This window comes from Cricetulus griseus, chromosome 4 (assembly GCF_003668045.3).
Source record: "Cricetulus griseus strain 17A/GY chromosome 4, alternate assembly CriGri-PICRH-1.0, whole genome shotgun sequence".
Classification (NCBI taxonomy): Eukaryota; Metazoa; Chordata; class Mammalia; order Rodentia; family Cricetidae; genus Cricetulus; species Cricetulus griseus.
The window spans coordinates 104,416,304-104,440,967 of record NC_048597.1 but is presented as its reverse complement, the minus strand read 5'-3'; the positions used below and the strand labels follow the sequence as shown (position 1 = coordinate 104,440,967).

The 24,664-nt window shown below is 48.9% G+C and overlaps 1 protein-coding gene across 1 annotated transcript in view; it reads right to left on the bottom strand.

Moving 5' to 3' along the window:
- Nucleotides 1-24,664, bottom strand: part of Dnah10 (dynein axonemal heavy chain 10) — a 105,109-nt gene that overhangs the window by 35,040 nt on the left and 45,405 nt on the right. Inside the window, exons 29-45 of the mRNA XM_027413894.2 lie at nucleotides 23,416-23,649; nucleotides 21,848-22,071; nucleotides 20,678-20,947; nucleotides 20,396-20,579; nucleotides 18,982-19,116; nucleotides 18,266-18,418; nucleotides 17,297-17,485; nucleotides 15,086-15,232; nucleotides 12,980-13,171; nucleotides 12,094-12,212; nucleotides 9,578-9,736; nucleotides 7,666-7,801; nucleotides 5,002-5,127; nucleotides 4,294-4,428; nucleotides 3,800-4,016; nucleotides 2,786-2,905; nucleotides 1,303-1,448 (exon numbers count right to left, since the gene is read on the bottom strand). Of these exons, the coding sequence (XP_027269695.1) occupies nucleotides 1,303-1,448; nucleotides 2,786-2,905; nucleotides 3,800-4,016; nucleotides 4,294-4,428; nucleotides 5,002-5,127; nucleotides 7,666-7,801; nucleotides 9,578-9,736; nucleotides 12,094-12,212; nucleotides 12,980-13,171; nucleotides 15,086-15,232; nucleotides 17,297-17,485; nucleotides 18,266-18,418; nucleotides 18,982-19,116; nucleotides 20,396-20,579; nucleotides 20,678-20,947; nucleotides 21,848-22,071; nucleotides 23,416-23,649 (2,886 nt within the window). The remainder of the gene's footprint in view (nucleotides 1-1,302; nucleotides 1,449-2,785; nucleotides 2,906-3,799; nucleotides 4,017-4,293; nucleotides 4,429-5,001; nucleotides 5,128-7,665; nucleotides 7,802-9,577; nucleotides 9,737-12,093; nucleotides 12,213-12,979; nucleotides 13,172-15,085; nucleotides 15,233-17,296; nucleotides 17,486-18,265; nucleotides 18,419-18,981; nucleotides 19,117-20,395; nucleotides 20,580-20,677; nucleotides 20,948-21,847; nucleotides 22,072-23,415; nucleotides 23,650-24,664) is intronic.

The window sequence follows — 24,664 nt, the reverse complement described above, 5'->3', positions numbered from 1 at the left end:
GTGGATCTCTGTGAGTTTGAGGCCAGTCTGGCCTACAGAGCGAGTTCCAGGACAGGCTCCAAAGCTACACAGAGAAACCCTGTCTTGAAAAACCAAAGAGCCCACAGCTGTGCTCTCAACCCTGACCCCAGCAGCCCCTTCCAGCTCTGACTGGGTTCATTACCATTGATAAAGACCCTCAGCACACTTCTGAGACCTCTGAGCTCTGTTGTGGCCTCTTGGACTTGTGTCCACTCTATAATCCACATATAAACATATAAATAGTATGTCTCTGATGTGCTGTAAGAGTTAGCATCAGTCATTAAATAGGAATAAAGAACTTGCATTCACCTTGCCCAGACTACCCAGCTGGGTAGACTTTATGATACATAGCTGCCATTGAAACTGCTAAACCTAGGCAAGGTGGTGGCAGCAGAGCACACCTTTAATCCCAGCACTTGGGAGGCAGAGGCAGGAAGGAGGATCTCTCTGAATTCAAAGCCAGCCTGGTCTACAGATTGAGTTCCAGAACAGCCAGGGCTACACAATAAACCCTGTCTTGAAAAACAAAGAAAGAAAGAAAATGTTATCTGTGTTTCTGGTATAGTGAATTCCTAACACCATTTCACAAGGAACACAGTGGCTTCTGCCTTGTGGTCTATGTTGGATTTCTGCCATGAAGGAAACCAGTTGTCCTTGCATGTCACTAATGTGGATGGAATATGTCTCAGATCACAGGCATTGGACATAATCCCTCATTTCATGTCAGTGAGTTTTGGAGGTTCCCAGGACCTCTGGGGCAATCAGATGGAGAAGGCTCTCAAAAGCATTTCAGACTCCAGGGTTCTAAGGAAGTGGCTTCTCTTCTCTCTTATGGAAGTGGACCTTCTCTGGCAGGCTTGTTCCTTCTCACCGTAAGATGCTTATCCTGAGGCCTGATAAGTTACAAAGAGTAGCCATTTACTTAACTCGGCTCTCCGGGGCCAGGAAGCCCAGGAGCATGGTGCCTTCATGGTACATGGTAACTTACCAGGCCTCAGGTCTAAGAAAAGCACAGCCATGCATTCCTAGGAGAGGCCTACTCTGAGAATCTGAGGTCACCAGCCACATGAAATGCCATCATCCAGCCCCAGTCAGGCTTTTGAATGAACATGGCCTTCACCAACCTTAACTGCATTTCTGTGAGAGAACTTGAGTCACCCAGGTAAGCCACGTCAGAGTCCTGACCCATGGAAACTGAGAAGTAATAAGGGCTGTGGCACTAAGCCACCAGGTGCTGAATAACTTGTTACAGGGCAGCTGTTAACTAATACAAATACTTACATTGGTCTCCTCACTCAGATTTTTAAGGAAGTTCTGGGTAGTGGCTGTCTTAGAAGTGCCCGATTCACCCACAAAAAGAACAGGGTGCTTGATTTTAACCATCTGCTCTAGTATCCAGGTGGTACGGGTCGTATCCACTGTGTGAACTAAAAGACAGAATAGGAGTGTCACAGGAACTCTGAGCGTTTGGCCACCTAGCACTCACACAGAGTCCCATGCATCCAGTAGGAAGCAGAAAACACTGAGCTCTGGGACTGGAGAGGTGGCTAAGTGGGTAAGAGCTTGCTCTAGAAGCAGAGGACCTGAATTCAAATCCCCAGCACCTACATTAAAAGTTTCATGTGGCTGTGTGTGCCTTTAACAGCAGCATCAGGGAGGTGGAGACAGGCAGAACCCGAGAGCTTGCTGGACAGTCAGGAAAACCAGAACAAGCTCCAGGCTGAGAGAAGGGCCCTGTCTCAAGGCAAGAAAGCACACAGCATATAGGAAGACACCTGACAGCCTGTACCATACACACACACACACACACACACACAAACACACACACACACTGCACACGTATACAGTTTTGGTTTGGTTTTGGTTTGGTTTTTCGAGACACGGTCTCTCTGTGTATCCCCCAACTGTCCTGGAACTTGCTCTGTAGACCAGGCTGGCCTCGAATTTAGAGATTCACCTGCCTCTCTGCCTCCCAAGTGCTGGGATTAAAGATATGCACCAACACCACCTGGCATTTTGTTTTGCTTTGTTTTTAAGCTAAGCTCTGGCTGCAAAGGAGAATATGGATAAAGCCTAGCCTTGGCTTCCCAGCCATTGTATGGCCTTTTAGAGGTGTAACATCTAGCCAATCAAAGTGTATAACTGAGTGTGATGCATTTCTTTGGCACAGTGGTTGTGGCAACTGCACCAACTTCAAGCACCCTGCTCCCTGAACTCCATCTGATTTACATTCAGAATGGAAACCCCACTCACACCTCATGCATCTGTGGGATCGATTTCCTGAAAACCTCTGCTGAAGGCAGCACCACCGCACAGTCAGGTCCAGCCCACCCACTCTCCTGTGGTACGATTCCAGTTCGGGAGGGGAGCCCTTAGAAAATGCACATGTCTTGCTCCAGAAGCACCATGCACCAGACCAGACATGCTTACTGTGGAATCATACAGGATGGAGCAGGGCTATCCCTGTGTTCTCCCTGTGCCCAGCCAGCTCTGTGGCTGGAGCACCCTTGGAGATGTAAGGAAAGTAGAGAACAGGCCATCATGGGCATCGGCTTGCAGGGAAAAGCCCAGGTCACAGCCACACAGAGATGCTCAGAGGCATGGGACAAAATGGGACCCCAAGGGGCAGATGGTGCCACCCTCTAGTCACTTCCAATGAGTTCCTGGATGGCATTCAGTTGCCAGTGAGGCCATGGTCTTCTTCTCAGGCCTACTCACACCCACTCACACCAGGAAGCTAAGAACAGGGCCAGTGATTACACACCCAAGATGTCGACAAATTTCTTTTCATGGCTGTGAACATATTCAGGAACTAGCTTGCTCCATGGGATCCAGTAGTTCCGCTTGGAATCGAAATGGAAGTCGTACAGGGTGGGAAGATGCCCTGCAGGGGACAAGGGTCCGTGTTGTTCTAGTGACAGACATGGGAACAGGATAGATTTTGATGCAGCTGGAATGAGCTGCCTGCTCACCTCAGAGCTACCCTCAGTTTTGCTTGCTACCCCTTCACAGGATAGGTACTCGGTGTGTACCTTTTTGCAGTTAGCCACCAATCCTTGGAAACACAACCCTGGGGCATAAAGTCATGACCCCACCCTTACAGATGTTGGTGGGCCAGGCAAGGGTAGAGGCAAATAAACAGACCATTTTGATGTAGATGCTGAACTCTGAGACTGGATAAGTACAGGTATGACCTATGACCCATGACCCATAGGGCATCTGGCAAAGACAGGGTGGGTGAGAAAAGAAGAAGCATGGTGGCAAAGATAGCTCTGGGGTTGGAGCCCCACCCACCATCCGCACCCCCGCCCCAGACCATTCCTCACCAGGGTCCCCACTCACATGTGTGCCACCCCCCATCTCTCCACAGACCACTTCTCCAAGCAGAAGGCCATCAGTGGGCTCCACCTGTTTCTATTTAAGGGTGCACATATTCATGCAAAAGCTTAAACCCTTATAAGATACCTTCCTATGACTTACCTGTTGGTCTGTGAGACAGATGGGGGAGCCCAGAGGGAAAAGGGGAACCCAGGATTGTGTCAAGTGTGGAGAGCTCAGCCAGAGCTAGAGTATAAGGGTCCAAGATAGGGTCAGAGGCACAGCCTCCTCCAACAGCGGTGTCTCAGGGGTTGCCCTGCTGGAGTGGGCGATACGCTTGAAGCCCTGAGCGTGGCAGTGGCTACGTCACACAGGCTGGAAACCCACACTGGCAGCAACGGGGAAAAGCAGGTTGACGTCCCCTACAAACCCGCACCAAAGAAGGGGTCATGATTCCTACCTGGCAGTTCTCCAGGACGGGCCCAGACCCCCTCCGTGTCTGCGGTGGGCATTGACGAGAGGTGTTTAACGTACTCGTCAAATCTGATCCGTCCCACCTCAAGCAGGGAGGAGCCGAGGGAGCAATAGAGTGCCTCCAGGAAGAAACACTCTAGAAGGTCCATGTCCTCGATCTCCCCTTCCAGTAGTGAATCCATCATCTTGGTTAACTGGGTCACCTGATCATAGAAAGCCTGTCTCAGTCCATCTTGCTGACCTCCATGATGCTATCCTGCCCTGAGTCCTGGGGTCCCCTGTCCCATAGTGATGGCATCTATACCTGCCATATTGGTTTGACCACATGGAGCCTGGCACCTTCGCTTGCATGAGAGTCACAAGAATGTGCCCTGACATCCACCCATCAGCCATCTCTGCTCCCTTTAAGCTCCTTCCCCAAGGCATGGGTCCATCTCCGGGGTAGCCTTCCTTTGGCTGTCATCGGTAGAGTGTTCTTACCATATTCAGGTCCGTCTGAGGAACCACCATCTTGAGCTTCTCGCCTTGTCTTCCGTCCACTATCCCCTCTATGATCATGTCAATGAGCAAGGGCACATATTTCTCAAAGAGGTCATTTAAATACTTTTGCTCCACCTGTAGAGAAGAGAGCCAATTCCTTTCCAAGGGTCCTTTTAGGTGGAAGGACCTGGAAGCTGAGATGATAGCTATGACAATGACTTCAGCAGGTGTCGAGCCCCAGGGCCAGTGCCTTTCGTGTGTAGACAGGTTTGTCTTTTTGTTGTTGTCGTTTGTTTGTTTTAGGGGGACAGGGCTTCTCTGTGTAGCTTTGTAGACCAGGCTGGCCTTGAATTCACAGAGATCTGCCTGCCTCTGTCTCCTGAGTGCTGGGATTAAAGGTGTGCAACACCACCACCACCCGGCTGATAGGTTCACTCTTTATGCTACACTTATTTCCCTTTGCTGCCACAATGCACCCACACCTTCAAGTAACGGGAGGTAACAGGCTCCATCTGACAGAAAAGGAGCTGATGGTCTTCCGAGTTCAAGCATCACAATTGACCATTCAGCATAGAGTTTAAAGTGGTTCACTGGGGGAGGGCAGGCTCAGTGGTCAAGATGGCATACTAAGGCTGTGTGCTCATGGACACACGCATCCCTTGTCCAACATTCCTGACCGGGCCCGAGCTGTTTAAGAGTAATGCTCACCTTGTTTTGTATTTGTGTTTGTAACCATTTTTTCCAGTATGGTTGGTATTTCAAGTTCTTAGGGTCCACGTAGACCATCCCGCATCGAGATACAGTAGCAGGAGAGGCATACTGCAAGTCTCCCACCTGGAAAGAGTGAACCCTTCAGCTCTGAAACCCTTCTGATCATGGCTGCTAGCACCTGGGCCACACATGCCAGGACCTTCCCTAGGCAAAGATTCACAAGGGCATGAAGCCCATGACGGGCAGTCAGCACAGCTGTGGGGGCTTTAAACTGAACATGGAGGTCACAGTGAGATTGCTATGCCTGATGTGACATCTTCTCATTAAATAACTATGTTGTAGACTCCCCGATAAAAAGTAAGAAGTCAGAAACATGGATGGAAGTTATTCAGATCCCAGAAAAAAAAAGACATTATTATTTTGTTTAATGTGGATGTGGATGTGGATGAGCCTGAGTGTTTGTCTGTGTACTAGGTATGTGCAGGTACCCACAGAGGCCAAAAGAGGGCGTCAGATCTCTTGAAAATGGAGTTACAGACAGCTGTGAGCTCTCAAGTACAAGCTAGGAACCAAACTGATGCTCCCTCTGCCGAAACAGCCAGTGTTCTTCACCACTGAGCTGCTGCTTTGTTTTGTTTTATTTCGTTGTTTTTTGGTTTTGGGGGTTTTTTGTTTTTTGTTTTGTTTTGTTTTGTTTTGTTTGAAACAGGGTTTCTCTGTGTAGCCCTAGCTATCCTAGAACTAGATCTTTTAGACCAGGCTGGCCTCGAACTCATGGAGATCCATCTGTCTCTGCCTCCCAAGTGCTGGGATTAAAGGTGTGCACCACCACCACCCAGCTCTTGTTTCAGTTTTTTAAAGATAGTATTTCATGTAGCCCAGGCTAGCCTGTAACAGCACTGACAAGTGTCTCTCTTTATAAAAGACACGATTCCATCAGCCAACTAGACAATGCTATGCACAAACACAAATGCACTGATGAATTCTGCAGACTGAAGAAAAATATCACTATTAGCCTGGAGCAAGAGCAAGTCCTAGGACACAGCTATGAACAAGCAGTTGGTGTGGTTAGCAGGAAATGGGAGGGGGAGACTTGGGGAACAGTCTCTAGGACAAACAAGAGGGCAGATAACGGGAGACAAAGGGAAGGTGACTACAAACTCCAGACAAAACAAATGGTTCTAAAAGACAAAGAAGGAATTATAGCATGCTAGCTGGCTCTGCAATAAATAATTCCATATTCAAAACAATGTCAATAGTGTGTGTTGTTAGACAATTCAGAAATGCAGTGCTGTGAGGAGGAGGGGTCTACAACTGAGACAGCAGATGAATCCTCATATCAGAGGACTCAGCCGGTAGATAATATATAAAGTTTTTAACTTTTGTTTGGTTTCTGTGAGATCAGGACTTGCTGTATAGGTATACATGGCCAAGAATTCCTTACGTGGCCCATGCTGGCCTCAAACTCATGGGAATCCTCCTGCCTCTTGTGAAGCCTCCTAATTGCTAGGATTACAAGCATGTTCAACAATAATGTATAAATTAAAAGCTCGTGTTTTTATTTTATTTATAGTTTGTACTTTTATTTCTGTGTGTGTGTATGTGTGTGTGTGTGTGTGTGTGTCTGTGTGTCTGTGTGTGTGTCTGTGTGTGTGTCTGTGTATGTGTGTGTGTCTGTGTGTGTGTGTGTCTGTCTGTGTGTGTGTGTGTGTGTGTGTGTGTGTGTGTATGTGTGAGTGTGTGTGTGTATGTGTGAGTGTGTGTGTGTGTCTGTGTGTCTGTGTGTCTGTGTGTGTGTAGGTATGTACACTATGTGAGTGTATTTATTACCAGGGAGGCCAGAGCTCAAGTGATGGGTGTTTGTGAACTGCCCAGTGTGGATGCTAGGAACCAAACTTGGGTCCTCTGGAACAGCAGCAAGCACACTTAACCACTGAGCCATCTTTCCAATCTACTCATGGATAAATTAAGTAGAAGAATGAGTAACAAGCTAAGCATGTTTTTTATAGATAATAGGATGATTCTCAGAAGAAATAGTTTTAGAAACAAAACAAAACAAAACAGCCAGGAGTAGTGGTGCATACTTTTAATTCCCCCACTTGGGAGGCAGAGGCAGGTGGATCTCTCTGAGTTCAAGGCCAGCCTTGTCTACAAAGTGAGTTCCAGGACAGCTGGAGCTACATAGTGACAGCCTGTCTCAAAAAACAAACAAAAAATGAAAGTAGTTAACTCTAGTTTCGAATAATAAAGAAGGGATGACAGAAGAAGACAGTAAACAAAGGGGTTGGGCTGGTGAGAGGGCTCAGTGAGTAAAGCACTTGCTGCCAAGTCTTGCCAGCTGAGTTCAATCCCTGGTACCTATACCCTGGACAAAAGAACCAGCTCCCACAAGTTGTCCCCTGACCCACACACATACCCAAGTGCACAGACATAGATAAATGTCATGTTAAAAATCAAAACATTCGGGGGAGGGGAGGGAGTGGGGAGAAGGGATTGACATCTGAAGCAAGCTTGTTCCTAATTTGAACTAATAAAATAAAAAAAATCAAAATGTTGAACTCACTGTAAACTTCTGAGTTTTCATTAGTCATCTACCTTAGTAAAGACTTAATGAACTAAAAGCAAGGCTCCTGTTCAAGTTTCCTTCTCAGCACTACTTGCCTCAAAGAGCAGGGCACAGTGTGCCTGGAGCCGAATGCGCTCCCCATTGGCCAAGGTCAACAGCTTGTTGTCGTCCATCACTGAGTTCATGTTTTCCACCCACAAGGCATCGACGTCACCATCAAACAAAATATACCTGCAGTGACCAAGGAGAGGTAAGCCACAAACCCTAGAGCCTGCTGTGTGCCCACTGTCCCTCCTGCTCTATGTCTTTCTCCAGGACTTTCCAGCCAGGACCTTCACAGTGACTCCCTTTGTCCTGATAGTTGACCGAGAGGTGCATGAATACTGAGTAACTCACTAACATTTGAGCATCGGAGACTGTCACACACAATCCAGCTGGCTTCCTTAAGCAAACTGACGTTCCACCCTTGGAATAAGACTGCTAAGCTAGTGAACAGTACACACTACTGATGTTATTTTAATATGGAGGCATTTGCTGCAGAGCCAATTAGGAGTCTACAATTCATTTTCTGTCTCTTAGAGCCATTTGTTTTGTCTGGAGTTTGCAATCACCTTCTTTCTCATCTCATACTATTTACCTTTATCCTCATTTGTTCTTTTAAATGACAGCACCCCTGCATTCCTATATGGGAACCACCTACTAATCCTGTGTGAGTAGTATCACGGGATCAGAAAGTATCACCGTCTACTATCAGATTTTTGCCTTAGCAGTTTATCACTATGTTTTTTTTTTAAAAAAAACTTTGTTATTCCTTTCTGTTTTTCCTTTTTTAAAAAATTTTTATTTCATATGTATGAGCATTTGCAGAATATTTGTGCCCCATGTGTATGCAGTGCCTAAAATGGCCACAAGAGGGCAACTGGAACTGGAGTTACAGATGGTTGAGAGTTGCTATGTGGGAGCTGGGCCCTGAACCCTGGTCCTCTGGAAAAGCAGACAGTGACCTTAACCATTAGGCTATCTTTCCAGCCCAATTTATTTATTTTTAGACAGGGTCTCTTGAGGTAGTTCAGGCTGGCTGGAAACTCTCCTGCCTCAGTATCCTGAATGGTAAGTTTACAGATGTGTGCTGCCACATGCTACACTTACCGGGCAGAGGGGGAGATCTTAGCTAAAGATCTCAAGACAAGATGGTTCTAGATTATTGGATGGTTCCCAATTTCATGCCAACTATCTTCATAAGAAAATAGTACATGGGGCAGGCAGATTCTCAAACCACTAGATTCTCATTCTCTCTCTCTCTCTCTCTCTCTCTCTCTCTCTCTCTCTCTCTCTCTCTCTCTCTCTCTCCTCTCTCTCTCTCTCTGACTCCCTCCCTCCCTGTCTTTGATTGCTGCAGATATGATAATCCTTTCCCCTAATACTTCAGCAGTAGTTCCTAAGGATCAGTGCAGTCTCTTCATAACCCCTGGGCTGTTATCAAATTGAGGCCACGCAACGTGTGTCCAATTCCACTGTGTGGCTGACAACCCACACTCTACAGTCATGTCACCTCCCAACAGGGACTTGCCATCTGAATCCGTAGTAGAAAGACTTGACTCAAGCAAGTCACAATAGCTGTTTGGTGGGCATGGGACTGGAGGGAAATGGAGTGTTAGCATCAGCTTGAGGTGTCTCCCTACAGACGGCCAATCCACTCCAAAGGGGGAGATGATGCCTTGTCCAGAAGAGAAGGCACTGTGAGTAGCAGGACATGCAGACACCACACATTTCCAATGCTGAGACGGATCCCCCATCTCTGTGGCATTCCTGTCTGAGACACACAGCCAGAACCAAAAGAGCAGCCCGGGAACTAAAACTGAGGCTCTTCTATAATGCAGCTGGTCTGGAATATTCCAGACCATCAAGGTCACAAGGAAAAGAAATTCTAAGAAACTGCTCGAAATGAAAGGATGCCAAAGAAATTGCTTCTAACCCAGGCTTGTGGCTAATGAGGCAGACACTCACTTCCGTTCCTTCTTGTCGGTCGGCCTGTTGATCTCCCTGAAGATGTTTGACAGCACCCCATCCGTCCAGTCTCGAGTGGCGGGGTCCAGGATGCCATATAGCTCAATGACACTCACAGCTTTGGGGTTCAAGACGTACAACTTCGTCATTAGCCCAAGCCTGAACCAAAAAAAGGCAGCGTCAGCTATGGCTCAGGCCAACGAAGCACGGGAGGGGAGGAAGTGCAGGCAGAAACCCACTCCAAAGCTGATCTGTGTTTCTATTTTGTAAGGAGGGTCAGGGGTTAGGGTCTTATTATGTTGCCCTGGCTATCCTAGAACTGACTAAGTAGACCAGGCTGGCCTCAAATTAATGGTGATCCTCCTGCCTCTGCCTGCTAGATGGCAGCCCTGTACCACCACACCTGGCTCTGTGTGCTGCATACTTTCTAAGTCAAGTGGACGGGGTATGCCCCTCTGTGATCATAGATCCCCACCACACTGCCACCAATCGAAGGAAAACCAAAACTAATGCAACCCGTTGGTCAGGGTATTAAAACAAATGAATGGAAATAGCAAAATGCAATATCACACACATGTGTGTATGTATCTGTGTGATGGTTGTCAGAACTACCGAGCAGTAGACCGAAGAATGAAAGAGAATCACTAAGGCTGAGAGCACCAAGCCTCAGCCTCCCCCTCTTATGGAACAGGGACAAGAAGGAAGTGGCACCACCCAATGCAAGAGTTTTTTATTTTGTGTGTGATTATGTACATGTAACATACGCATGTATGTGTGTGCACACTGGGTGTTTGTCCTGCTCCATCACTCTACCTTATTTCTTTGAGGGAGGGTCTCTCACTGAACCTGCCGCTAGGCTGGCAGCCACAAGCCCCATTGATCCTCCCATCTCCATTCCCACCATAGCACTGGGGGTCCAGGGACACACAGTTGTGCCTGCCTTTTTACATGGGCACTGGAGATTTGAACTCAGGCCTCCCTCATGCTTGTGCATGCTTTAACTATCAGGTAGTCTCCCAGACCCAGCCCTGAAATCTGCTGTGCAATCTAGAAATGCTAGAGCCATGCACATCACATGGCTCTATTTAGAATTTGCCTGGAATATTGGCATTCATCCAAGTCTGTCTAGAATCCAGCTTGTGACAAGGGGAGGAGCAAAAAGTTGGAAAATCCACTCTGGATGTAAGACTGTCATGCCACAGTGAGCCTTTAGGATGTTCCAGGGGCTTTGTTTAATTCTAATAATTATTTCTTTATGGGGGGTGGGTCAGAGGACAGTTTGTGGGAACTAGTTTTCTCCTTCTACCATGTGAGTTCTGGGGTTCAAAATCAGGTTGTCAGGCTTGGCTGCGAGCACCCTTACAGGCTCTGAGCTCTCTCACTGGCCCTTCCATGTGATTTAGAGTACATTAAAAGTTGGAGATGCCTCCTCCTTCACACGGTCCTGGTGACAAATTGTAGAGGTGACACTCCACTATTGCCCATGGCAGGTTCTGACTTACAGTACCAATCTGAGCACTGGGATGATGTCACTGAACTGGCACACTGTCTTCCTGTGGAGCTCTCCCTCTGTAACAAACAGGCCAACCTGTTTGTTACAAGTTGCAGGAGCACCTATTGTGTGTTCTGAAGTCCCTTAACCTACTCTGTGTTCTGAAGTACGAACCAAACTGGGGTCCTCCACAAGAGCAGCAGATACTCTTAACCACTGAAGCCACCTCTCCAGCCTCATTTTCAGAGTTTTAACCAAGGGTTAAAGATCTTCCCTGAATGTGAGTGGGACCATCTCATGGGCTGGGGTCCCAGATAAAATAAAACTGGGAAAAGGGAGAAAGTTCACTGGGTGTCTGTTGTGGCATATTTGATTGCAGTGTGAAGATGTGTGTCTGTCCTTCCTTGCCTGCCCAAGGCACCTTCGGATTGGTTTAATAAAGAGATGAATGGTTAACAGCTAGGTAGGAGAGGATGGGTGGGACTTCCAAGCAGAGATAGGAACTCTGGGAAGAATCTGAGGTGGTAGATTCGCCAGCAAGGTACAGAGGAAGTTGGACATACAGCACTGAGGAAAGGTAACAAGCCATGTGTCAGAATGTGGATTAATATAAACAGGATAATTTAAGTTTTAAGAGCTAGTTGGGAACAAGCCTAAGCTAAGGCCAAGCCTCCATAATTAATAAAAAGTCTTCACGTCATTATTCAGGAGCTGGAGGACCAAAGAAAGACCCATTACAAGTGCCAGCATTAACAGCTCTCTGCTTTCTGGTCTTCCCAGATATGAGGAGTCTCAACGCTATGCTCCTGCCCGCCTGCCTCCAGAACTCCACAGTGCTTCCCCGCCATGATGGATTGCATCCTCTCAAACCCTGAGCTAAAACCTACCTTGTGTAGGTATTTGGTCATATCTATCAGGAAACAACTCATGATTGGGACAGATACAAGACGAATGATCAAAGCTCTCACCAAACACTTCCCAAGACCTGTCCTGACAAATGTCCCCACCCAAACAAGACACTCACTTTGTCTGGGCCTGACACAGAGCATTGATGACCACGGACTTGCCCCCTCCTGTGGGCCCCACCACCATGGTCGTGTGGCGGGTCAGCATGGTCTCAAACATTTGGACCACTTTATCCACCTGTGGGACAGACAACAGCGGTTTATAAGATGTGACTTGGAGCTGGAGAGCTGGCTGAGACAGTAGAGGTGCTTGCCAAGAGGCTTGATCACCTGAGCATGTGACAGGAGAGAACCAGCTCCTATGTAGCTGAGGCTAGCCCTGGGCTCCTGATCTTCCTGCCTCTGCCTCCTGAGCGCTGGAGGTCTGTGCCACTGTGCCTATCTCTGTTCCTTTTATGGCTAAATACTACTTTGTTTCATAACCAGGCCACATGTTCCTACCCATCAGCTAATAGACACTGTTGTTTCCCTGTTTGGGCCACTATGAATATCCCACCATGGGAGCTCATGAGCGTGTTTCCGAGCAGGCATGTTCTTGCTGCTCTTGGGCCCGTGCAGTGGAATCACCAGGCCCTGGGATGCCTCTGGGTATAACCTGCTGAAGAGCTGATAGACTGCTTGCCAGTGCGGTGTGTTATTTTACATTCCTGACAGGAATGTGTGTGTCTTCATGTGGGGAAGGTGAGTGGGTGTCTTCCTCAATTGCTCTCCTTTTTATTTTTTGAGATGGTGTCTGTCACTGAACTTGTGGCTCACTGATGTGGCTAGACTGGTCAGCACATTTCAAGGACCTACCATGGCTGGTTTACAAATGCATGCCCAGAGCCCAGCTTTTTACAGGGGTCCTAAGCGACTGGACTTCACCAGCCGAGCCATGAGTTCGATGCCGGCCTGTGTTAGATAGTGAGTTCCAGACTAGTGTGAGTTACAAAGCACTCTGCTTACCTGGACCGGCAGAAGTACGTAGCCATTCTCCTCCAGCACCTGCTCTACCGCATCATTGAAATCCGGGTATCGTACACGGGGGCAGTCCAGCCCCGGAAACAGGTCAGAGATGAGGCCCAAGAAGAGGGGGACGTCCTCAAACACAAACTTAGGCAGGTTCATGTCCCGCAGTGCCCGCATCAGGACCACATCCTGGAGGAACCAGAGGATGTGAGGTTGTCAAAGAACCCGCAAGTACCTGGACACCCTCCTGCCCAGCACAGAGTGGAACGTTCTTATAAATTTTAATGTATTTAATCACAATTTTAATATATTTAACGTATGTAATAAGGAAGGGCTGGCAAAATGGCTCAACAGATGACAGGCACCAAGCTCAATGACCTGTGATTAATCCTTGGAGCCTGCATGGTGGGAAGAGACAACTCACTCCCACAGTTGTGCTCTGACCTCCACAAGCACCTGACATAGGCAAGTGCACACACACTAAGTACACAAATGTAGAAAACATATGCCGGGCATTGTGGTGGGTGGCTTTAGTTCCAGCACTCAGGAGGCAGAAGCAGGTGGATCTATGTGAGTTTGAGGACAGCCTGATCTACAGAGCAAGTCAGGGCTACACAAAGAAACCCTGTCTCAACATCCCCCCACCAAAATACATAAAACAAAACATATAGTATGTTATATATTTATACATTACATGTTATAGATTTATATATTTTAAAGAAAATTGGGGGGCTGTAATAGGGCTTGAACCTAGGCAAATGCCTACTACCAAGTTGCATCCCCAGTTAAAATTTTAAACAATTTAAAATTCTGACATGTCATTGCTGGTGGAAAATTGTGCAAGAATGTCATCCTCAAAATGCCAGTGATGGGTCTGGCAGCGCAGTAAGTGTCACATCGAATAATGTGACTATTTCTCTCACTTTCACTGCAAAGAGGAAATAAGTGTGTGTGTGGGCGGGGGGTCTGATCAGAGCCTGTGTGTGCACCTGTGAGATATCCACCTGTATACCTGGGGGATATCTCACTGAATCCCATTACAATGTGGGTGGAGCCGTGGCTCAGTGGTTAAGAGCACTGACTATTCTTCCAGAGGACCCAGGTTCAATTCCCAGCACCCACATGGCGGCTCACAACCGTCTGTAACCCCAGAGCCTCCAAGAGGGCTAGGCATGCATGTGGTACACAGACATACATGCAGAAACAACACCCATACACATAAGATAAATAAATTAAAAATTTAAGAATATGCAATCAACAGTCACTAACTGAAGAGGAACTCATATCCCTACTTCATCAGAAGGTTACCTGTGCCCCTCTGCCTCTCCACCACCCTAAGATGACAGACTGACAGTTGCTACTGAAGCACCTAAATACTGGTGCTGCTGCAGGGCCCTGAACTTGATCTTTTTCTTAACATTTTTAAATTCATTTTACATACGAACCACAGTTCCCCCTCTGTCCCCTCCTCCCGCTCCCCCCTTCTCCCTAAAGCCCGGCACATTAAGTTGAAGCAGGACCAAGCCCCCCACCCCACTCCCCTACCCCTGCATCAAGGCTGAGCAAGGCATCCCACCATAGGGAATAGGCTCCAAAAAGCTAACTCATGCACCAGGGCTAGATTCTGGTCCTACTGCCAGGGGTCCCTCACATAGATCAAGCTACACAACTGTCGCCCACATGAAGAGGGCCTAGTTTGGTCCCATGCAGACTCCCCAGCTGTCTGTCTAGAGTCTATTAATTCCCATGAGCTTGGGTCAGCTGTCTCTGTGGGTTTCCCTGTCATGATCTTGACCCCCCCACACACACACACACACTCATATAATCCTTCCTCCCTCTCTTTGGCTGGACTCCTGGAGCTGGGCCTGGTGCTTGGCCGTGGATCTCTGCATCTGTTTCCATCAGTTACTGGATGAAGTTGAACTTGATCTTAAGGTGACAAGTCTGCTAAGACAACATCATTGGGAGGAGACCAAAGCAAAGCCAGACAGAGGGACAGCCAAGACCTAAGCTTCTGAATGTCCCGTGTCCTCCACCCTGCCTTCTGCACATGTGTGGCAACTGCACAGAGTCACACATAACCACAGACCCTGAGCAGCCTACCTCCTGCAGCTCTGCAGAGCCTCGCTTCAGCTCGCCAGCCATGACCAGCACCGACTTCAGGGCCCGGAGCCCAAAGTCGTAATGGTGCTGCTTGGAGAGCTGTTCCCGGGCCAGCTTGTACAGAACTGTCATCTTCTTGGCCAGCGTCTTTTTGACAGAAGATAGTGAGCAAACAAAAAGCATGAGAGAATAGAGTGGCAGAAAGCAACAGAGTGTCACCACAAATGCAAAGGGACATGGGTGTCTCAGGGACAACAAGCTACAGATCTGCGGATCTGGCCTTCAGCATTCAAAAACCACCAGGGCATAGCTCTTTTTCAAATTATGGCACCTGGGGGGACTTATTTAAAGAATACCCAGGGCAGAGTGACACATGGGAGGTGTGTTCAGGCAGGGGGATCAGGAATTTCAAGTTCATCCTGGGCTACATGAGAGGTTGAGGCTAGCCTGGACTACATGAGACCCTGTCTGAATCACACAGACAGTTGTTGTACAAAGCTGGGATTATAATCACCTTCGTTGATGACAGATCCCAGCAAGCAGTCACAGCTCACTCACACAGACGCTCTCAGATTACCGGGACCTCTGCCTATCATTCGGATGCCCCCTGCCCAGCTGCTGTTCCTTTTCTTGGTTTGTTTGATACTTGGGGATGAACCCAAGACCACTGAGCTATGTCCCTAGCCCTTTACTTCATTTTATTTTGAGATGGAGTTTGGCTTTGAATTTATACTATTCCCACCTCAGTCTCCTAAGAAGCACGGACTAGAGCTCAATATGAGCCACTGTGCCTGGTCTGTTCCCCTTTCTGACAGCAATTTGAACTCGCAGGCCATGTCAATCAAGCCTACTGGTCCCTGAAACTTGCTTGGAAATTTGCGTGAAAACAGACACAAAATCTCAACCTGAAAACCCAGAGTCCTGGCAGCTTGGGGTGGGGTAGCGAGGGTGCAATGAGGGCCTTGAAAAACATCCAGTGCTGGGCCAGAGAGATAGCTCAGTGGCTAAAAGCACATATTGCTGTTGTAGAGGGCTCAAGTTTTGTTCCCAGCACTCATGTTGGATGACTCATGACCACCTGAAACTCCAATGCCAGGGAACCAGATGCCCTCTTCTGACCCATGTGGGAACTGCACCCATATGCACATAACACAAACTCTAATTGAAAAATAAAATCTTTTTTTTTTCAAAGAACATGCATTGCAGGAAGTGGTTGGGTGTGGCTCAGTGTTGGAGAACATGCCTCAGTTGCATGAGGTACTGGGTTCTGTCTTCAGCATCATACAAAAAAATAAAAGAAACGTGTGTGTGTGTGTGTGTGTGTGTGTGTGTGTGTGTGTGTGTATGTTACATGCAAGTACATGGGTGAATGTACCCATGGGTGCACATGCATAAAGAGGCCAAAGGGAGAATTAGGTGCCTCCCTTTCTCGTTTGTCACCGTATTGCTTTGACACAGGACCTCTCACTGAACCAGAAGCTCACTGTCTTGACTAAGCTGGCTGACCAGCTCTTGTGATACACGTGTCTCCGCTTCCAATGCTGGGGTTACAGGCATGTGCAACCATGCCCAGCTGTTTACATGGGTTCTGGGGATTCAAAGTCAGGTCTTCATGACAGCAGAGCAAGTCCTGTCGCCCAGTGATCCACCTCCTTAGTCTGTACCTTATATTTTAAGAGAACCCGGAGTTGGATGGCAAAGCTGTCTGGCCAGCGAGCTCCAGAGATATGCCAGGTTCCACCTCTCTGGCACAACAATTGCAGTTGTGCACCACCACACCTGGCTTTTATGTGGGTCTGAGGACCCACATATGTGGGTCAGGTTCTCATGCTCGTGAGGCTCCCTAGCCCCCTGGTGTGGCTTTTAAAGGCTGATGAGAGAGAGTTTCTTGGTGTAAAAGGTTCGGCTCGTACTCTGACTATGGTGACAGTCACTCCATCTCTATACATAATGAGAGAAAGATCATGAAACCTGGTGATGTCTGAACACGACATAAACCTGGGCAGCTCACAGGCTGTGACAAAGACCTGCATCTGTATACATAAGATGTCACTCCTGAGGAGGGACACTGTGACTGCTGCCCCAGCTTCTCAAGTATTAGCACACAGCCAAATTAACTCACAGCTTCAGAGAGGGTGGGCGTAGGAGCAGAGACAGGGCAGACTCATTCCAAAGCATAGCCTGCAGCTCGCCACCACCGGCGTGGCTTACCTTGGCCCCCAGGAAGCCCTCGGAGAAGAGCATAATCTCACAGATCTGCTGCAGGTCGGGCACAATGACGACCACAGGCCTGAACAGCGCCTTCACGGACTCAGGCAGCTCCGTGCGGCCCGCATAGCCTGGGTTCATGGTGATGAAGATGCCCATCCGAGAGTCAAGGGAGATCTCCTGCCCTTCGAACTGGATGACAGCAGAAGAAAGAGGGGGTGATGTAGCTGCCAGTTCACCCAGGGAGAGGAAGCTGTGGCCACAGGGGCATCCCCAAGGGAGATGGTGATGTGGACAAGATGGGCTCTCTAGATTGGCGCAGAATCCAAGACATCTCTGGGAAGCCAGGTGTGGTGTCCAGTCAGGTGTGGTCAAGTATGGTGCCTGGTGAGGTGTGGTGAGGTGTGATGCCTAGTCAGGTATGGTGTCTAGTGAGGTGTGGTGCCTGGTGAGGTGTAGTCAAATATGATATCTGTCCAGGTTTAATGTCTATCTGGGTATAGTATTTGGTGAGGTGTGAAGTCTGGTGAAATGTCGTGTCTGGCCAGGTTTGCTCCGGTTTGGTGTCTGGCCAAGTGTGGTAGGTAATCCTCATTGTCAAGTTCAGTGGCTTTAGAATCACTTAGGTATGTACCTCTGGGTGCTTTTGTGAGAATTCAGATGGAGGGAGACCTACCCTGAATGTGAGGGGTACTATCCATGAGATAAGGTGTCTATATAAAGCTAGAGGGGGCGGGGAGAGAAAGCTGGGTAACACAGGCATGTCCTTCTCTCTGCTTTGGGGCCACCGTGCCCTCATCTCCTCACTACAATGGACCAAACCTGCTGAAACCACGACCAAAACCTGCTGAGCATCTGGCCACAGCGGCACAAGAGTAACAAAACAGATCTGAAAACGGCCCCCACCCAAGCTGCCACAGGCTTTGCAGCCATCCCAGAACAGGATGCAGGTGCCTCCCCGCCCCCGCTCACCTGAAACGTGGTCAGCTGGTGGATTAGCGCATTGCGAATCGTCTGGATCTGCGATGAGATGACAGACAACACAGAGGCATCTATCCGGTTGAACTCATCAAAACAGCCCCACGCGCCACACTGGGCGAGGCCAGAGAAGATCTTCCCGACAGCCTAAGGATTCCATCAGAACCATCAGGGCCTGTTCCTCCTGGAAATGAGAGGCTTGCACCTTCTAAATTAAACAGTTTGTTGAGCAGCTAGACGGAGTGCTGGCCAGGTACAGCACTCACAGAATTTTCTGGCAATATTCCAAGGCCCTTGGTAGGCCAGCTCCCACTCAGGGCTAGACAATCAAGACTTTGTATTTGTGTAAACTCCAGATTGCCAGCTGCTAAGATGCTGGGAGATCTAGTCACAGTGAGTCCACGGACCCAAGTGTCCGTACTGAACCAAAACTGAACAGTGGAGCCCTCTAAGAACTCAGAGTAGAGTACTGGAGTTAGCTGCTATCCTCACCCCTCTCTGTTGCCCCTTATTTATTCATGTTATCTCCCTGAGCCCAGCAGCCTATACCTTCAGGACTCTTGCCCTGTGGCTGAGTGAAAGGTTTACTATAACACCCTCCCAGTTATCACTTGTCATTTCAGAAAACAGGCGACACACTTTCCAACCATGTCCACACTAAAAGCTGTCTGCAGAGGAATCAGGTACTGGAAGTGATGGTGAGGCCTTACTTTGTAATCCATGCCTTCGCCACAGTTGGTGACAACACACAGCAGGCCCAGGGCTTTGGCAAGGTCCTTGGTGGTCTCTGTCTTGCCGGTTCCCGCTGGACCAGCAGGGGCACCTCCCAGATACATGGACAGCGCCTGTGAGCAGCCAAATGCAAAATATACGTGTTTTGGTTTGGAGAAAGGGTATCACTCCCAGGTTCATCTCTGAGACATGTGCACAGACACTATGATACTCAACTCCATGTGTCAGCCTGACTGCAGGGAGCTGTCCATGTTGCTGGCTAAATATTGTTTCTGGGTGGGTCTGTGAGAGTGTCTCAGAGCCTGACACTTTTTGGTGAGCCAGTTAGGCAGGTGGTCATCCAAGGGCAGGTAGGCAATGTCACCTAGCCCTGCCCTACAAGAGCTGGATGGGACTTAAGGAAGATACTGTCTTTGCTTTGACTGTGATGGTAGCTTTGAACTCTGACATTCCCCAGGGCTTCAGACCCAAATGAGAGTGGGTAGCTCAGGTCCTTAGTCCTGTCTGTCCTTTTGGCCAATGGTCAGCTAGGACACTAACTTGCCTCTGTGATGGCTGTCACAAAATGCTTAGCGGGGCTGGAGAGATGGCTCAGAGGTTAAGTGCACTGACAAAATGCTTAGCTTTGTGGTCTCCCGTTGAGCCTGTCCCTTTGGACATTGACGTTTTGAAACAGGGTTTCATGTAGCCCAGGCTGGCCTAAAACTTGCTATGTAGTTGGGGATGGCCTTGAACTCCTGATCTTCCTGCCTCCACCTCCAAGCACTGGAAGTATAAGCATGCCCATTATGTACAGCTTAAGTTCACCCTTAATTTTAGGAAAACAAAGGGCTTCTTGGCTCACATTTCAGTGGGTGTTATGGGCTTTAGGCTTCCATTCTCTTGTGTACCCCCAGGTACAGCAAGGTGGTGTAGAGACCGGTACAGGAGTGAGCTGCACATGGCATGGCACAGATTTGAGTCTCAGCTGTGAGCTAAGGGACCCATCACACTTGGGCACTTCATGCAGACTTTGGTACAGCTCCATGGCTGAGCACTTGCTTAATGTGTACAAGGCCCTAGGTTCTATTCCCAGTGCTACAAACAAAAGAATCTGCCTTATGATGGACAGATAACATGCTGGCACCATCCTGTCAGGAGACATGGTCTCCTCCTTCATTCACCTTCTTACAGTTTAGTCTTATACATTTCCACAATTTTCTGTTATCCTCTGCCTCCACCTCCGCTGCATAGGTCTAAGCTACAGGGTAGAACCAGCATCCCAAGGAAGCCACTCACAGGCTTTTCAATCCCAATAGTGACAGACTCCAAATGGAAGATTCTTCCTAGAGCTCAGAGCCAAGACTCCATATGGGTCAAGCAACAAGCTATGTCTGGGGGCAAACATGTCACCTGTGTGAGTGTCAGGTAGATGCGGTCTGTAAGGGGTGTGATGACCAGCCTCCCGTTCAGGCCCATGTACTCATAGCCGTAGCCAAAAGTCCCCGTGCACTGGCGGATGTTGAGCTCGTCTGGCTCCCGGTCCCAGTAAAAGCGAAGCTGGCTTTCCCATTCAAACTCCCGGGCCTCAAGGATGCTGGGTGGGGAGGGGAAGAAAAGGAAGGGGGCATAGCTGGGCAGACCACAGAAGGACACAACAGTAAAGCGTCCCAGAATCCCGGGGAAAGTAACCACCTGCCCCGGATGAAGGAATCCACAATGTCCCGGGCATGGACATCAATGATAAGGACTGTGTTGTATTTCTTCCTGTCATTTTTGCTCAGCTCCAGGGTGATCCGTGTGACCAGGTCGTCAATCTGTTTGTGCATCTTCTTGCCGTAGTTCTTCATAGCCTGCTTGTCCCCTTGCTTGACTTTATTGAAGACATCCTCCACTTCCCAAGTCCACCATACCTGGCTGGCAGCCAGCACCACCATGCCTTGGTACAGCAACATCCAGTCCACCCTACAGGGGAAGCATGCCCGTCAAAGGCTTGACAGAGACTGGGTCCAGCTAGAGGCTGGTTGGAAGTCAGCTGCACTTCCAGGAGCTTATGTGTCTGACCTGGAAAAGGAGGCGTAAAGGCCAGGAAAGCTCCAGGGCTGGACATGAAACACCCAGGACAGTGGTCCCCTCCCTCAACCCATCACAGGACCAAGGGCATGGCTTGGCAGTAGAGTCTTGGCTGAGAATCTACCATCAAAGGTGTAGAGATGTAGCTACTCAGTAATGCACCAGCCTACAGGGATCCTGTTTGACTCACAGCATGACAGAAGTCTGCAAAGTGTCCTAGCTGTGCCGCTCCTGACCACTAAGTACCATTCTCACAGTGAAGTCTACTTAGAAGCCCAAAGGGCTGGGGATAGCACAGCTCCTGATACAGGTCCCCAGTGTCTGGTGCCCAGGTATGGAGTGGGCACTAAGAATTTGTATTCAGTCATTCATTCCTGCAGTGCTAGGTATACAAAGCAAGCATTCTGCTACTGGGAAGTTCTAAGCAGAGGTTCTCCCATTGAGCCACACCCCCAGCCTCTCACTGGGGGATTCTAGGCAGGAGCTCTACCACTGAGCCTCACCCCAGACCTTCGCTGAGGGATTCTAGGCAGGTGCTCTACTGTAGAGTCATGCTTCCAGCTCAAGTTGAATTTGTAGCAAACTCCCACAAGCTGCCAACCTGGTGCCTTGCTCATCTAGGAAGTACTATCTAGAACCATCATTTGAAACAGCTTTCATCAGCTGGGTTGCCATGGCAAGGAAAAACTCATTGCAATGTCAGCACACCTGCCTTACACTCTTAAATCACCCCTGCGCCGGGTGGCAGGATGGGGCCACTTGCCCTCGCACACCCTCACATGTCCACGTCACCTGCTTCTGTCCTCACAGTATCTGAAGATGGCTTCCTTGGTGATGAGTCTGTTGGTCCTTCTCATTTCGATCAACACAGCCGTCATCCAGTCTTCTACACGCCCCTCAGCCCGGATGATCTTGCGAAACGTCATGACTTCTCCCTCTGCCGAGATCATGGCCGACACTAACTTCTCCCCGCTGTCTCCATCATGGAAGCGCAGCATGGCTATGTTGTCATACATCTGCAAGACAGCAGGATGGGATGCTGGTAGGACAGCCACCACCATTGCAGACATGACACTCTAAGGGTTGCCCTAGACAGATGTCCATGCACCCAGTGTTGTGTTTATTAGTCAGGATGACAACTACTTCCTCAGTATTGTGTAAACCAAAGATGGGTTTTCAGACAGAAGGAAAAAGACCTCTGAGGCATCATGGATATCTAGTGTAAACATGGGGACAAAGCAGTCCAGATGCACAGGCGAGTGAGACCTGAGGTGTGACCAGGTCACTCAGGGCCATTTGTCCTGCTCCTCGAAGCCTGAAGGAAACATCTTAAAAAGTGAAGCCGGGAGGGTGCCCCAGCTGACAGGAGCCACATGTCACTGTTGCAAACACTGCTGGTGACATCTGTGGCTGTAACTGAGCAAAAGAAGATTCTAGAACCTGAGTCCTTTAGGGCCCCCATGGAATAGCATGGATGATGTGTGTGGACCAGGAAGGGAGGAGGTGAGCAGTGGCCAGCTGTAAAGAGGAAACAGGGAGAGCCCTCAAGAGAAGAGGACAGGAAGTAGGAGCAGGGGCAGCTCTGGCATCCGCTCTCCACAGCGGCAATGGCCTGCTTGGAAATGAGGAATCAGACAGGCACGGGTGCAGCCGGGAGGCTGAGGCAGGAAGATGGCCAATACAGGCCAGCCTGGGCTACATACCTCTGAAAAAAAAGGAAGGGAAGAACAAAGGGATGGAGGGGAAAGGAAAGGAGAGAGCCTACCTCTTGAGAAGGGAAACGTTACTTTTTTATATATAATGTATCCTTATTTTATGATTTTATGTGCATTGGTGTTTTGCCTGTGTGTATGTCTGTATAAGGGTGTCAGATCCCCTGGAACTGGAGCCACAGATAGGTGTGAGCTGCCATGTGAGTGCTGGGAATTGAACCTGGGTCATCTGAAGAGCAGTCAGTGCTCTCAACCGCTGAGCCATCTCTCCAGTTCCAAGAAGGGAAACATTCCGAGAGAGAGAGAGAGAGAGAGAGAGAGAGAGAGAGAGAGAGAGAGAGAGAGATTTGAGATTTTTTGAGACAGGGTTTCTCTGTGGCTTTGGAGGCTGTCCTGGAACTAGCTCTTGTAGACCAGGCTGGTCTCAAACTCACAGAGATCCGCCTGCCTCTGCCTCCCGAGTGCTGGGATTAAAAGCATGAGCCACCACTGCCCGGCGATGAGAGAATTTTTAACTGAACTTGGCTGCTGGTCCTGATGCTAAGCCTTGACCCCTGACCATTTGCCCTGAACCCGCTCCCAGGCCCTGACCTGCCCCGTGGGCCCTGACTCTCACCGTGAGCCCCAGCCCTGAAGGGGAGCCCTAACCTTGATCATATGCTCCTGCACACACAGTGGGTCGCTGTTGCCCAAGATGCTGAGCAGCTCATCGTCTGAGATGAAGAAGAACCTGGGGAAGGCATTTCTCTTGGAGTCCAGGTAGTCGTTTAGGCTCTTCTGGCACTTCTCCAGGCCCTCGCTGATGCCCTGCAGGTCACTGAGGCGGTTCGGAGCCTCACAGCATCGCTTGATCACTGGGTCTTTCAAAGTCTCCCCCATGATCTGGAGAAGGTCAGGGAGACAGGAGAGTGTCACTCCAAGTGGCAGAAATGCAGATATTTACTGTAGCCACTCTTTTGTGCCAAAAGGAAGGGCTAGCCGGGCGTTGGTGGCTCACGCCTTTAATCCCAGCACTTGGGAGGCAGAGGTGGGCAGATCTCTGTGAGTTCGAGACCAGCCTGGTCTCCAGAGTGAGTTTCAGGACAGCCAGGGCTACACAGAGAAACTCTGAGTTGCAAAAAAAAAAAAAAAAAAAAAAAAAAAAGGAAGGGGTCAGACTAGCGGGGAGAATAGAAAGAAATTCTCTAAAAGTCCAACAGTAGGGGAACAGGCCAAAAATGTAGCTGTTTATTGAATGACATGCATAAAAGAGGGCTGACAAGACGGCTCAGCCTGCAAAGGCTTACCACAAAGCCTGATTACCTGAGTGTGATCCCCAGATCCCACATGGTGGAAAGAGGGAAGTGAGTCACTCCACACGGAGTTGCCTTCTCACTTCACACTGGCCTGTGGTGTGTGTGGTGTGTGGGGTGGATGCATGTGTACACACACACACACACACACACACACACACACACACACACACACGCATGCGCACACACACATACACATATACACATACACACACGTGAGCACACGCACACAGTCACACACATGCACGGACACTCACACATGCACACACACATACACATGCATACACACATGCACACACGCACACACACATATGCACTCACACATACTCACACACCACACACACATGCACAACACGCAAATACACTCACACTCACATACACATACACTCACACACACATACACACACCACACACACAAAATTAATTTTAAAAATGTAAAGAAACACATCAAAGATATGAACTAAAAAGGGATGGGTATATTGGTGGAAGTGGTCCTATTGTAACCTGCTGTGGCTTTATCTGCATCTATGTGTTTATGTAGGATAAAAGTCCTAGACAGACACATGGCCAACTTTTGTGTAGATCAATAAGCAGAAAACTTTGCT